At 45.2% G+C, this 15,918-nt stretch overlaps 1 protein-coding gene across 1 annotated transcript in view; it reads left to right on the top strand.

Annotated features, from left to right (window-relative positions):
* The first annotated feature begins 12,055 nt into the window (after nt 1-12,055).
* Nucleotides 12,056-15,918, top strand: part of LOC123751156 (protein O-mannosyl-transferase TMTC1-like) — a 130,454-nt gene continuing 126,591 nt past the window's right edge. Inside the window, exons 1-2 of the mRNA XM_069304670.1 lie at nt 12,056-12,193; nt 13,531-13,644. Of these exons, the coding sequence (XP_069160771.1) occupies nt 13,565-13,644 (80 nt within the window). The 5' untranslated portion in view covers nt 12,056-12,193; nt 13,531-13,564. The remainder of the gene's footprint in view (nt 12,194-13,530; nt 13,645-15,918) is intronic.

Genomic DNA, 15,918 nt, shown 5'->3' with positions numbered 1-15,918 from the left:
CCAAAATATACTAATATATATATATATATATATATATATATATATATATATATATATATATATATATATATATATATATATATATATATATATATATATATTGGTGTATACTGGCAGCAGGTTTTCTTTTAAACAAGTCTCATTGAATATGACCGCATATTCTTTATTTACTATCTTCTGATTTAGGGGCTTCTATCCCTCTAACTATTTTCTTAGCATCAGGGCTTAGCTGAAAGTGGAGTTCTCCAAAACTCATTTTCGTAATTTCAAGGTGAAGAAAAGAAGTGAATTGCTATAGAATCTATTACACTAATTTATACAATTTGCACAACGTTTCGAACCTCCATGGTTCATTCTCAAGTGAAAAGAATTTTCAGAACTGGTTGATTTATACCCGCACTGGGACAGGTGATAAGGCAATTTAGGTGAAAACATGGGGGATACATAAGGGATAAATGGGGGTGAAACAAAAGAACATAAGAATAGAGGTAACTGCGGAAGGTCTATTGGCCCATACGAGGCAGCTCCTATCTACATACAAAGATTAATAGGGTGTAATTGGCCTGTTATGTTGAACATTGTCTTCTCTGTTTGCATCGTTATGTTCTGGTCTTGTCCTTACTCTCATGGTGGGTAGAGTAAATAGTTCCGTGATTTGGGTATTCATGGTAGGTTATTCTATTCTTATGTGAATTGCTTCAGAAATTTGTAATCTTCTTGCATCTTGGGTTTTGTCTATTATACAGGTATTTTTGTTCAACATTTCTCTTGTTAGGGTGATGTCATGGGCTTGTCTCATGTGATTCCTGGGGCACCGGATTGAAGATGGCATGTCAAACGCCTCGTCAGCTTGGTCGACGTCATACCTATGTATTTAGATTGAGGTTACATCCTTCGTGGGGGCAAGTGTACATGTATACAACGCTTGACTGCTGTAGAGGTTTCTCCGTCGGCTTCGGGCTGTTTTTGATAAGGAGTTCGGAAGTCTTCTTGGTTTTGTAGAATATGATCAGGTCTATGTTTTGGTTAGGAAACGAAACGTTAGGTTCGGAACGTTGTGCAAATTGTATAAATAAGTGTAATACATTCTATAGTAATTCACTTCTTTTCTTCACCTTGAAATTACGAAAATGAGTTTTGGAGAACTTCTCTTTCAGCTAAACCCTGATGCTAAGAAAATAGTTAGAGGGATAGAAGTCCTAAATCAGAAGATAGTAAATACAGAATATGCGGTCATATTATATATATATATATATATATATATATATATATATATATATATATATATATATATATATATATATATATATATATATATATATATAGAAAGGGCGAATAGTCCTTAAAGTCGTCTCAGGTAAGTCCTTATTCTGAATATGGATCATATGGTGATATGGTGGCCTCAAATATCTCTTTGAGTGCTCTCTATATAAATATATATATAAATATATATATAAATATATATATAAATATATATATATATATATATATATATATATATATATATATATATATATATATATATATATATATATATATATATGTGTGTGTGTGTACTCACCTAGTTGTGCTTGCGGGGGTTGAGCTCTGGCTCCTTGGTCCCGCCTCTCAACCGTCAATCAACAGGAGTACAGGTTCCTGAGCCTATTGGGCTCTATCATATCTACACTTGAAACTGTGTATGGAGTCAGCCTCCACCACATTGCTTCCTAATGCATTCCATTTGTCAACCACTCTGACACTAAAAAAGTTCTTTCTAATATCTCTGGGGCTCATTTGGGCACTCAGTTTCCACCTGTGTCCCCTAGTGCGTGTGCCTCTTGTGTTAAATAGCCTATCTTTATCAACCCTGTCGATTCCCTTGAGAATCTTGAATGTGGTGATCATGTCCCCCCTAACTCTTCTGTCTTCCAGCGAAGTGAGGTTCAATTCCCGTAGTCTCTCCTCGTAGCTCATACCTCTCAGCTCGGGTACTAGTCTGGTGGCAAACCTTTGAACCTTTTCCAGTTTAGTCTTATGCTTAACTAGATATGGACTCCATGCTGGAGCCGCATACTCCAGGATTGGTCTGACATATGTAGTATATAATGTTCTGAAAGATTCAATACACAAGTTTCTAAAGGCCGTTCTTATGTTAGCCAACCTGGCATATGCTGCTGATGTTATCCTCTTGATATGAGCTTCAGGGGACAGGTCTGGCGTGATATCAACCCCCAGGTCTTTCTCTCTCTCGGACTCTTGAAGTATTTCATCTCCCAAGTGATACCTTGTATCTTGTCTCCTGCTTCCTACTCCTATCTTCATTACATTACATTTGCTTGGGTTAAACTCAAAACATCCATTTGTTCGACCATTCCTGCAGCTTGTCCAGGTCTTCTTGTAGCCTCAAGCTGTCCTCCTCTGTCTTAATCCTTCTCATAATTTTGGCGTCGTCAGCAAACATTGAGAGGAATGAGTCTATGCCCTCTGGGAGATCATTTACGTATATCAGAAACAGGATAGGTCCAAGCACAGAGCCCTGTGGGACTCCACTGGTGACTTCCCGCCATTCTGAGGACTCACCCCTCACTATAACTCTCTGCTTCCTATTGCTTAGGTACTCCCTTATCCACTGGAGCGCCCTACCAGTTACTCCTGCCAGTTTCTCCAGCTTATGCATCAACCTTTTATGGGGTACTGTGTCAAAGGCTTTCCGACAGTCCAAAAAAATGCAGTCCGCCCATCCTTCTCTTTCTTGCTTAATCTTTGTCACCTGATCATAGAATTCTATCAAGCCTATAAGGCAAGATTTACCCTCCCTGAACCCATGTTGATGGGTTGTCACGAAGTCTCTTCTCTCCAGATGTGTTACTAGGTTTTTTCTCACAATCTTCTCCATCACCTTGCATGGTATACAAGTTAAGGACACTGGCCTGTAGTTCAGTGCCTCTTGTCTGTCACCCTTTTTAAATATTGGTACTACATTAGCAGTCTTCCATACTTCTGGTAGGTCTCCCGTTTCCAGTGGCCTACTATACACTATGGAGAGTGGCAAGCTAAGTGCTCCTGCACACTCTTTCAATACCCATGGTGAGATTCCATCCGGCCCAACAGCTTTTCTCACATCCAGCTCCAATAGGTGCTTCTTGACCTCATCTCTTGTAATTTCGAACCTTTCCAAGGTCACCTGGTTTGCTGCCACCTCTCCTAGCACCGTGACTTCTCCCTGTTCTATTGTAAAGACCTCCTGGAACCTTTTGTTGAGTTCTTCACACACCTCTTTGTCATTCTCTGTGTACCTGTCCTCGCCCACCCTAAGTTTCATCACCTGTTCCTTCACTGTTGTCTTCCTCCTGATGTGACTGTGTAGTAGCTTTGGTTCGGTCTTGGCTTTATTAGCTATATCATTTTCATACCTTTTCTCAGCTGCTCTTCTCACACTGACATACTCGTTCCTGGTTCTCTGGTATCTCTCTCTACTTTCTGGTGTTCTGTTATTACGGAAGTTCCTCCATGCCCTTTTGTTCAGCTCCGTTGCTTTCATACATTCCCTATTAAACCACGGATTCTTCCTTTGCTTCTCTGTTTTTTCCTGTTGGGCTGGGACAAACCTGCTTACAGCCTCCTGACATAGTTCATCATGTCTTGTACAGACTTGGTTCCGAGTTCTGTGTCCCAATGTATATCCCATAGGAATTTATTCATCTCCTCATAGTTTCCCTTTCGGTACGCCAGCCCTTTGTTTCCCAGTTCTTTTTTGGGGGTGATAATTCCTAACTCAACCAGGTACTCAAAGCTCAATACACTATGATCACTCATTCCCAAGGGGGCTTCCAATTTAACTTCCCTTATATCCGACTCATTTAGGGTAAATATCAGATCAAGCAAGGCTGGTTCATCCTCTCCTCTCGTTCTTGTCGGTCCCTTGACGTGTTGACTTAGAAAGTTTCTTGTTGCCACATCCAGCAGCTTAGCTCTCCATGTGTCTGGACCTCCATGTGGGTCTCTGTTCCCCCAATCTATCTTTCCATGGTTGAAGTCTCCCATGATTAGTTGCCTGGATCCGTTCCTGCTAGCCACAGAAGCTGCTCTCTCTATTATATTGATGGTGGCCAAGTTGTTTCTATCATATTCCTGTCTGGGTCTTCTGACATTCGGTGGGGGGTTATATATGACTACTACTATAATTTTCTGTCCTCCAGTTGCTATGGTGCCTGATATGTAGTCACTGAAACCTTGACAGTTCTGAATTACCATCTCTTCGAAACTCCAACCTTCTCTTAGTAGCAAAGCTACACCACCTCCTCTCCCTTCTCTCTCTTTCCTCACTACATAGTAGCCCTATGGAAACACTGCGTTTGTTATGGTGTTTGTTAGCTTTGTTTCTGTGAGTGCTATTATGTCTGGGTTTTCTTCTAGTGCCCATTCTCCGAGTTTACTTGTTTTATTAGTAATTCCATCTATGTTAGTGTACATTGCCTTGAAGCTCACTTTCTTCAGGTCATTTTCTTGTCCCTTTCTTGGCGAGCATTCTGCTGGTGTGGGAAGCTTTTCAGTGGGTGAGATGATCTGTGAGGTGGTTTGCAGGGTTTCAGGGGAGTTTGGGGTGAGGGGTGGGGGTTTCATGGAAGGGGGGGACAGGTAGGGTGTGGGTTAAGGAGATAGGGGGGACATGGAGGATACGGGGTGAGGGGGGAGGAGGGATAGGGAGGGTATGGGATGAAGGGGGAGGGGGGACAGGGGGGGGGGGGAAAGGTGGAAGGGGGGACATGATGAGAATGGGGAAGGGATGACAGGGTAGGAATGGGGTGGGTGGGGGAGGGAGGGTTGGGTGGGGGCAGGTAGGGTGAGGGGAAGGGAGGGTTTCTATGCAGAGGGGGGGGTGGTGGGGTTTCCCTCCCCTCTGGTGGTGCTGGGATGCTGGTTTTGGGTTCGCCTCTTGTCTCTAGGACTGTTGTGTTGGGGCTGTGATTTCCTGGTTTGCTTCTCCCTCCCTGTGCTTCCTCCTTGCCTCTGCTGCCCTGGCTCTCTCCTCCTTCGTCCTGTCCCTCTGCAGGAATACTTTCTTGTATCCCTCCACATGCTGCAGTCGACTCTTCCTTTCGAGAATATCCTCCTTCGTGGTTTCGTTTGTAAACACCACCTTTACAAGTCGGTTTCTGTCCTTGTTGTACCAGCCCAACCTGAAAACCTTCTCAATGTTTCGTTCAGCCCCTTCCATCTGTAACCCCTTCAGTAGCCCCTGTACTGCCTCTCTAGCCTTGCTATTCCATTCTTGCCTGTTGGATCCTTCCAGTTCTTTTATGCCTACAACTACCACTGATCTTTTTCTCTCCAGCAGCTGAGTGCTGCTGCTGCTTCCTGTGAGGTGGCTGCTTGCATCGCTACCTCCCTCACTGTGTCCATTGCTTCTGAGCTCTTTTTCAGTATGTCTGCAAATGTTTCAGGTACAGAGGCATTTCCTTCCAATGTAACATTCCCACCTTCCCTTTGGATGATAATCTGATGCTCGGTCTTTTTATTTTTTCTGTGCGGGATTTGATCTCCTCTCTTGCTGATGTCAGCTCACTTTGCAGGTTGTTAATTGTAATCCTCATTTCCTGCATCTCCTTCCTGAATCCCTCCAGAACTTGGGTTAACATGTCCCTCGTTTGATCAATTTGGCTGTTCCCTGTGTCCCTGTTGCGTCCACCTGCCATGTTGCCCTTGTCAAGAGAGAGCAAGAGAGAGAGTAAGAAAAGTCCTAGTGTGAGTGGGTGTGGTGGTGGGGGGCAGGGAGTGTTTTGGGAGAGTGGGAGTGGGGGTGGGGGGGGGGAGTGTGTTGGGAGAGTGAGATGGTGGGTTAAGAGATGGGTGAGGTGTAGTCTTCAGGTTACGGCGGGTGGGGGAGGATTAGCGGCTTATCTGGGTTCCCAGTGAGCTCACAGTTGCTGTCCCTGTTACCTGTCTACCACGATTGTATTATTGAATGGAATGCAATAGTGTCTATGATATGATATTATATAAACCTTGTACACTGTTGGAGACTTATGAGAGACACTTACCAGCCAGCCCCCCACAAGCACTCTAGGTGAATACACGGCGTGTCGTCGGTAATCCTGTGAGGTCTTCAGGTCTCCACTTGTGTCCCGGCTGATGTGACTGATGCTTCCTGAAGAAGTCGATATTCACTAGCTATCTTCTCTAAATTCACTAAGATAATTCACCACGAGATGTGATCAATGTGTTGCATAACAATGCCACTGTTCAATTTACACTGTCCCGATTCTCACTGCACAGTACACCCGCTCCCTTGAACCCTATTGTTCCCTCGGTTAACGCGAACCGCTGACCCTACACGTCTGCTCACGATCAAAGCTGACTCAAGACTCCCCAGGTGTGTGTGTGTGTGTGTGTGTGTGTGTGTGTGTGTGTGTGTGTGTGTGTGTGTGTGTGTGTGTGTGTGTGTGTGTGTGTGTGTGTGTGTGTGTGTGTATGTGTGTGTGTGTGTAAATCACGAAAAATAAACGTGCTTAAAATGTGACAGTGTCAGACCACAGAGGAAGGATTGAAACATAAATTTCCTTAAGTACTTTTGTATATTAATAAATCTTCAGAAGGAGTGACTCCTTCTGAAGATGTAGTAATATACGAAAGTACTTTAGGAAATTCCTGTTTCAATTCTTCCTCCGTGGTCTGACACTGTCACATTTTTAATCACGTGTTTATTTTTCTGAAATTTTTTAAAACAAACATTTAGAATGGCGATAGGCAATCCCCTTTCCCCAGTTTTAAGCAATTTGTATATGGAATTCTTCGAAACAAAAATCTTATCAAGGATTATCCCTGCTAATGTTGTTTGGTTTAGGTATGTTGATGATATTTTCTGCTTATGGCCGAGTGACCAAGATCAAACAGTTTTTCTTAATGAACTTAATTCTTTGGTACCTTCAATAAAATTCACTTGTGACAATGAGGAGAATGGTACTCCTCCGTTTTTGGACATTATGATTCATAGAGTAGCTAGAAAGTTCAAATTTAATGTGTATAGGAAACTTATTAACGTGGGTTCGTATGTTCATTTTTATTTGAATCATCATAGTAAAGTTAAACAGGCAGTATTTTCAGGAATGTTTCTACGAGCTTTGAGGGTATGCTGCTCTGAGTTTGAAATTGGGAAGAGTTTACAATATCCAAAGATGTTTTTGGATTGCTTGTTCGGACAAGCCAAGCGTACGTTTTATAATCACGTCCCCAAAGCGAAATCAGAAATTAGTAACTCACTGGTAGTACCTTATGCGAGTGGACTTGAAAAACTGTCTCCGGTTTTTAAGAAACTTAATATCAATATGGTGTTCACTAATAGTACGATCAAGTCCAATTTAATAAAAAACTCCCCTGGTACAGCAGGTTGTGTGCATTCGATTCCCTGCAATGATTGTGATTTTGTGTATCTTGGAAAAATAGGAAAGTCCTTACAATTGCGGTTGTCACAACATGCTTATAGTATTAGAACTGCCCAAACGTCTAGTGCATTGTATCTGCACACGAGTTTATGTGATCACACTATTAACTGGAATGGGGCGAAAAGCTTTACCAATTGTGGTGGTTTCGTGGAACGGAATTTGATTAAGTCTGCTCTAATCAGTCAGTGTCCAAATCTTCTTAATGTTAGTACTGATATGTACAAACTTGATCCATTTTTAAGTTATAATATTGCACAACAGTTTACGAAAAAACTCTGATAAGGAAGGTTACAATGTCTCATTACAATTTGATATTCATATATCGTGTTTCATGAGGTTTTTCTTTAATCTTTCATCCTTATTCTCTGACCGCTTAATGCTTTTTGACCATTCTAAGCTATACCTGTTTCTAATTGTTCACCGTCACACCGCCTCTATGGACCGTCACAGTAAAACAACAATGTAATAACAAATCTAATTGAAACTTTTAAAGTGAAATTTAGGCTCATAACATTCCCACTTTCAAAGGAATTATGTTAGAGCTCCATTTTTCTCCCGAAATTGACGACCGGAAAATCTATGAATGACTGAACTTAGCCCCATGTGGAACGTAAAGTTCCCAGGTAGCTAGGCAGATCTTTCAAGATTTTGTGAATGTGTTACAGTAAAGAAATCTAACCAATAATCACTACAGTCGGAGTCCTGAGTCCGAGACTCATGATCTTCACCCATTTAAAGCCAAAGTATTTTGTATTAACATATTCAGGTACATGTGCATTTATGCAGCTACCCTAAACTATATGAAGTGTTATATAGTGTCAAGAACTAGCCATGTACTGCTAAAAATCCCCATTTCACAGAATATTTAGCCATATTTATTCATGTGATCAGTAGCATGCTCTGGCGAATTTTGGGTGTATTATGGGGATATCCTCAAGCACACGAGAGGTAATAAAGCTCCAGGTACCGCATACCGACAGCTCTGAAGACTCCAATGAAAGTAACAGTCAAATTAACTACCGGGCACTAGTTGCTTGTTTCCTGTTGATCATTTTGCTCAAACCTGAGTTTAGAAATAGTATGATAATGACAAGAGTGGCATTGGTAATGCTGGCATTGATGACAGTGGCGGTGATGACAGTGGCGGTGATGATGATGGCTTTGATGATAGTGGCGTTGATGATAGTGGCATTGATGACAGTGGCGGTGATGATAGTGGCGTTGATGATAGTGGCGTTGATGATAGTGGCGTTGATGATAGTGGCGTTGATGATAGTGGCGTTGATGACAGTGGCGGTGATGATAGTGGCGTTGATGATAGTGGCGTTGATGATAGTGGCATTGATGACAGTGGCGGTGATGATAGTGGCGTTGATGATAGTGGCGTTGATGATAGTGGCGTTGATGATAGTGGCGTTGATGATAGTGGCGTTGATGATAGTGGCGTTGATGATAGTGGCGTTGATGACAGTGGCGGTGATGATAGTGGCGATGATGATAGTGGCGTTGATGATAGTGGCGTTGATGATAGTGGCGTTGATGATAGTGGCGTTGATGATAGTGGCATTGATGACAGTGGCGGTGATGATAGCGGCGTTGATGATAGCGGCGTTGATGATAGTGGCGTTGATGATAGTGGCGTTGATGATAGTGGCGTTGATGATAGTGGTGTTGATGATAGTGGCGGTGATGATAGTGGCGTTGATGATAGTGGCGTTGATGATAGTGGCGGTGATGATAGTGGCGTTGATGATAGTGGTGTTGATGATAGTGGCGTTGATGATAGTGGCGGTGATGATAGTGGCGTTGATGATAGTGGCGTTGATGATAGTGGCGGTGATGATAGTGGAGTGGCGTTGATGATAGTGGCGTTGATGATAGTGTTGATGATAGTGGCGGTGATGATAGTGGCGGTGATGATAGTGGTGTTGATGATAGTGGCGTTGATGATAGTGGCGGTGATGATGATGGCTTTGATGATAGTGGCGTTGATGATAGTGGCATTGATGACAGTGGCGGTGATGATAGTGGCGTTGATGATAGTGGCGTTGATGATAGTGGCGTTGATGATAGTGGCGTTGATGATAGTGGCGTTGATGACAGTGGCGGTGATGATAGTGGCGTTGATGATAGTGGCGTTGATGATAGTGGCATTGATGACAGTGGCGGTGATGATAGTGGCGTTGATGATAGTGGCGTTGATGATAGTGGCGTTGATGATAGTGGCGTTGATGATAGTGGCGTTGATGATAGTGGCGTTGATGATAGTGGCGTTGATGACAGTGGCGGTGATGATAGTGGCGATGATGATAGTGGCGTTGATGATAGTGGCGTTGATGATAGTGGCGTTGATGATAGTGGCGTTGATGATAGTGGCATTGATGACAGTGGCGGTGATGATAGCGGCGTTGATGATAGCGGCGTTGATGATAGTGGCGTTGATGATAGTGGCGTTGATGATAGTGGCGTTGATGATAGTGGTGTTGATGATAGTGGCGGTGATGATAGTGGCGTTGATGATAGTGGCGTTGATGATAGTGGCGGTGATGATAGTGGCGTTGATGATAGTGGCGTTGATGATAGTGGCGGTGATGATAGTGGCGTTGATGATAGTGGCGTTGATGATAGTGGCGGTGATGATAGTGGAGTGGCGTTGATGATAGTGGCGTTGATGATAGTGTTGATGATAGTGGCGGTGATGATAGTGGCGGTGATGATAGTGGTGTTGATGATAGTGGCGTTGATGATAGTGGCGGTGATGATAGTGGCGTTGATGATAGTGGCGTTGATGATAGTGGCGGTGATGATAGTGGCGTTGATGATAGTGGCGGTGATGACAGTGACGTTGATGATAGTGGCGTTGATGATAGTGGCGTTGATGATAGTGGCGTTGATGATAGTGGCGGTGATGATAGTGGCGTTGATGATAGTGGCGTTGATGATAGTGGCGGTTATGATAGTGGCGTTGATGATAGTGGCGTTGATGATAGTGGCGGTGATGATAGTGGCGTTGATGATAGTGGCGTTGATGATAGTGGCGTTGATGATAGTGGCGTTGATGATAGTGGCGTTGATGATAGTGGCGGTGATGATAGTGGCGTTGATGATAGTGGCATTGATGATAGTGGCGGTGATGATAGTGGCGTGATGATAGTGGCGTTGATGATAGTGGCGGTGATGATAGTGGCGTTGATGATAGTGGCGTTGATGATAGTGGCGGTGATGATAAATCTGTTAACAATAACTTTGGCTAGGCAATTATAGTATAATGTGCTTTTTAATTTGAAAAAAGAATATGATTTTAGCTTTCTAGAAGATTCCGTGAGATGTGGGCCTTGTAGCGCTGTCGGGTCGCAGGCGAAATGGTCTTAGACACCTTCCGTTCTCACGGCAGAACGGAAGTCTTTGGGCACCGTTTAATTTCGCCTGATATCTCTGTTCACCTAGCAGCAAATAGCAACCCGGGAGTCAGAACACTGTTGTGTTTTGCATCCTGGGAGAGTCAGTGGTTGGCCTGTGGTGACCCATATAAGCGGAATATACGCTTCTTGTCCCCTTAGCCAAGGGGGACTTTACTAAGTTTGGGGGGGAATGGAACTTGGCTAAATTGGTATACGAAAGGAGGTTGGTTAAGTTAGCGTGGGAAAGGGCTTGGCTAAATTGGCGGAGGAAAAGAGTTTGGCCAAGTTGGCGGGGATAATCAATGAGGACTCAGGATCTATCTTGAGGTTATCTTGAGATGGTTTCGGGGCTTAGCGTCCCTGCGGCCCGGTCCTCGACCAGGCCTCCTTTTTGTTACATACCCCTAGGAAGCAGCCCGTAGCAGCTGTGTTACTCCCAGGTACCTATTTACTGCTAGGTAGCAGGAGCATCAGGGTGAAAGAAACTTTTTACCTATTTGTCTCCGCCTCCACCGGGGATCGAACCCAGAACCTCAGGACTACGAATCTGAAGCGCTGTCCACTAAGCTGTCAGGCGCCCTAGGGGATAGGGGCAAAAAGTAGGATAGGGGGTAGTAGGATAGAGGTAGGTCAGGCGTCAGGATAGGAGCAAGAAGTAGCCAAGTTGGTGGAAATATAAATGATTACAATGATCTGGGTGAGAATAACCCAATCGGAAGGAGTTGAACATTACGAGAGCATTAGTTGGGCGATGTTGTAAACCAAACCCGAGGCGCGGGGCTGTAAATGACAGGTGAATTCGAAAGGGAATTGTAAATTACCAAGAGCGTAAATTGACGAGGTGGTTGTAAATAAGTTTGTGGTGGGGGAGGCGAGAACACGGCCAGAGAACCTCGCTGAGGTAAGTGAGGGGGAAAGTGAGAGAACAAGGTTGATAAATTGCAAAATAACAGAACCTTCTATATTGGTTTAATATTATTAGTTTGACTGTAATTCACATAAAGTAATTGGTGAGTAAGGAAGTTAAAACCGCGACTCACGTCCCGCGTGACCCCAGTTTACCCCCCTCCCCCCACTCGCCTAACGAGGGAGGATCTAAACCCCCCTCCACTCGCCCACGACCCCCACACGATCAACTTCTCCCACCTTTCCCCTCTCGCCAATAACAACTAGGACACGTACCCTCGCTCCCTGAGTAATTAATTTGCGTCCTTGTTTCTCCAGCCTGGGCTACGCGGTGCTGGTGGGCGTGGCCCTCTCGCGGGCGGGACGGCTGAGGGCGCCCTGCCTCCTGCTGCTCCTCGTCGCCGCCTCCTGCAGGACGCTACAGAGGAATCGGGACTGGGAATCCAGGGAGACGCTCTTCTTGTAAGTCTTGCTAGTGATTGGGAAGGATTTAGGATTACCCCAGAAGGGACTATGGAAGGTTAGGTGGGAAGCCCAGGCATCCCAACCTAACTTATTGAGGCTTACACGTTTCTGGGTAGGTTAAACGTTTGCATTTTTTACGGAGTGCTGGTGTCTGTATTCACCTAGTTGTGCTTGCGGAGGTTGAGCTCTGGCTCTTTGGTCCCACCTATCAACTGTCAATCAACTGGTGTACAGTTTCTTGACCCTACTGGGCTCTATCATGTTTACACTTGAAAGTGTGTATGGAGTCAGCCTCCTCCATTTGTTATCTATTCTGACGCTGAAAATATTTTTCTAATGTCTCTATGGCACATTTGGGTGCTGTAAGCATGTACGTCCATCTTGAAATACATACGTCCGCATATATCCTTGATCATCGGCCGTCTTAAACGGGTGAATATATGAACGGGTGATCTCTGGCAAGACATACTCTCTTGAAAGATGGCAAGAGCGGTGAAAGACACGCTAACTATTGTGGGATGCACGAGATCTGTAATGATCACACTAACGACCTGCTTGGCTACAACTCTGACTGTGAATGGTTGACTTGTTAACGACTGACTGTAGTTAACTAGTATTGTCTTGTTAGTAGTGACTGTCTATGGTGTGGGTACCTGATAATAAGAGAAGCTCTTGGCTAACTATACAATCAGAAACTCACCATCAGAGCTCACCATCAGAGCTCACCATCAGAGCTCACCATCAGAGCTCACCATCAGAGCTCACCATCAGAGCTCCCCATCAGAGCTCCCCATCAGAGCTCACCTTCAGAGCTCACCATCAGAGCTCACCATCAGAGCTCACCTTCAGAGCTCCCCATCAGAGCTCACCATCAGAGCTCACCTTCAGAGCTCACCATCAGAGCTCACCTTCAGAGCTCCCCATCACTGCACAGAGTCTATGTTCTCTTGAATTTAAGTTGGAGACTAAGAAATGCATTCCAAAGTCATGATTTCTCTGATCACGCATTCACTATAATCTTTCTACAAACAATTCAATATATTATTTATATCCATTTTATATAATTTGATTTCGTTCTTATTTGTTATTTAAATAATTACTGTAATTTCCAATTATGTTCTCTATCTCTCTCTCTCTCACCTCTTTTCTTCTTCCCCTCTTTCCGTCCCTCTATATCTCGCCCCCATTCTCTCTCTCTCTCTCTCTCTCTCTCTCTCTCTCTCTTCCCTCCTGTCTGCACAGTACTTGATTATCACCTCATAATCACAATATTCTCACCTGGTCCTCGTCTTGTCTTAAGGTTCTAACGCGTGTCTCTCTCCCTGACGGCTCAGGGCGGGCCTGAGGACGCTGCCCCACAACGCCAAGATGCACTACAACTTCGCCAACCTGCAGAAGGACCTGGGTAACGCCGACCTCGCCAAGCTCCACTACATATACGCCATCAGGTGAGTCTTCGCCTCGACTAGCTAAACATTCACTTTGACAAATGCGCTGAAATACTCAAAAGATAGGTTAAAGCTGCGGCTACTGCGTGTCACAAGCAAGACTGCAGATACCGAGTCACAAGCAAGACTGGATGCAATCCTAGCATATTGACTTAGATAAAGGTACTTGTTATCCTTAGTACTTGGATGCAGTCTTAGACACAGCAACGCCTGATGTGAACCACCAATCCCATCAATAGTCTAACAGCTTCGTGCAACAGGTGGCCACATAGGATTTGCACCTCCAATTTGCGTTTTTTTTTTTTTTATTATTGTGTGTGTGTGTGTGTGTGTGTGTGTGTGTGTGTGTGTGTGTGTGTGTGTGTGTGTGTGTGTGTGTGTGTGTGTGTGTGTGTGTGTGTGTGTGTGTGTGTGTTTAGTTCACTTATTAGTCACCTCATACCCATCCTGTGAGCGGCGGTAGTGGAAAAAGTTATAGACACACATAATGGGCTCAGGAACTAAACCCCCAAATTCATGTAACTATTTACATAATTAAAGTACCAATCAACATTCTCTTATAACACAACCAAACGTCCACAAAGGCCTATTTCTAAACTAATTAAAAACAATGTTTTCTCATATATAATTTAATATTATATACACGTTTCGTGTATAGTTAACCCTAGGGTACATTAGGGTAGGTGTTTACCTGCTGAACGTGGCTCTGATTTATATTATATTTACACCAACTGGAACGAGATGTGCAAGAAATAATATGAAGGAAAGTGAGTATGAGGGGGTGGGAGTTCCATCTCCCACCCCGTCACGTTTTGTGCCCTACACCACACTGCCCCTATACCACACGTGCCCCCACACAACACGTGCCCCACACAACACGTGCCCCTATACTACACTGCCCCCACACCACACTGCTCCTATACCACACGTGTCCCCCCACACAACACGTGCCCCACACAACACATGCCCCTATACTACACTGCCCCCACACCACACTGCTCCTATACCACACGTGTCCCCCCACACAACACGTGCCCCACACAACACATGCCCCTATACTACACTGCCCCCACACCACACTGCTCCTATACCACACGTGTCCCCCCACACAACACGTGCCCCACACAACACATGCCCCTATACTACACTGCCCCCACACCACACTGCTCCAATACCACACGTGTCCCCCTACACCACACGTGCCCCCACACAACACGTGCCCCCACACAACACGTGCCCTACACCACACTTCCCCCACACAACACGTGCCCTACACCACACTGCCCCCACACAACACGTGCTCCTCCCCCCCATACAACACGTGCCCTACACCACACTGCCCCCACACAATACGTGCTCCTCCCCCCCACACAACACGTGCCCTACACCACACTGCCCCCACACAACACGTGCTCCTCCCCCCATACAACACGTGCCCTACACCACACTTCCCCCACACAATACGTGCTCCTCCCCCCCATACAACACGTGCCCTACACCACACTGCCCCCACACAATACGTGCTCCTCCCCCCCACACAACACGTGCCCTACACCACACTTCCCCCACACAACACGTGCCCTACACCACACTTCCCCCACACAACACGTGCCCTACACCACACTTCCCCCACACAACACGTGCCCTACACCACACTTCCCCCACACAACACGTGCTCCTCCCCCCCCTGTTACGGCCCTATTGGGTCGCAACCGGGTTCTTCTCTGATGTTATTAGAGGGGTGCGTTCCGTAACGCAAGTTAAATTAAAGGGGAAGGGATACAAATGCACTGCTTTTGTATATATATTGCTACCACCACCATAAATATATCACAGTCACACGCGGGGTTGCTATAACTACACTTATTATATACAAATTAGTCTTCCTCTGAAGACACAGGATGCTCCACGGTGCTCAAGATGAGTAGCGCTGGTTCTCTTCTTCGTGGCCCACGATGAATCCTCTGATTCTCTCGGCGAATCTACCCCGGCCACAGGCCAGCCGAATCACAGTCCCACTGGGTGCACCGTCGTGGAGGCCTTCAACCACAAATCCAGCCTGTAGCTGGCAGGTTCCGATCAGCTCCGCTGTGTAGGCCACTCCACGATCGATACTAGGGTTGCGAGCCCTAGGCAGGAGCCTCGTGTGATTCCGCAGATCACTCTCCTCTCTCCGCACCACAGTGAGTAGTCTCTTCCACCAGCCAGCCCCCAGATAAGACGATTCCTGGTACTGCCACGTCACAGGCAGGCTAACACACTCAACAGTGTTCG

The sequence above is a fragment of the Procambarus clarkii genome, chromosome 53 (assembly GCF_040958095.1).
Source record: "Procambarus clarkii isolate CNS0578487 chromosome 53, FALCON_Pclarkii_2.0, whole genome shotgun sequence".
Lineage (NCBI taxonomy): Eukaryota > Metazoa > Arthropoda > Malacostraca > Decapoda > Cambaridae > Procambarus > Procambarus clarkii.
The sequence above is the reverse complement of the archived record's forward strand: the minus strand, read 5'-3'. Positions and strand labels throughout refer to the sequence as shown.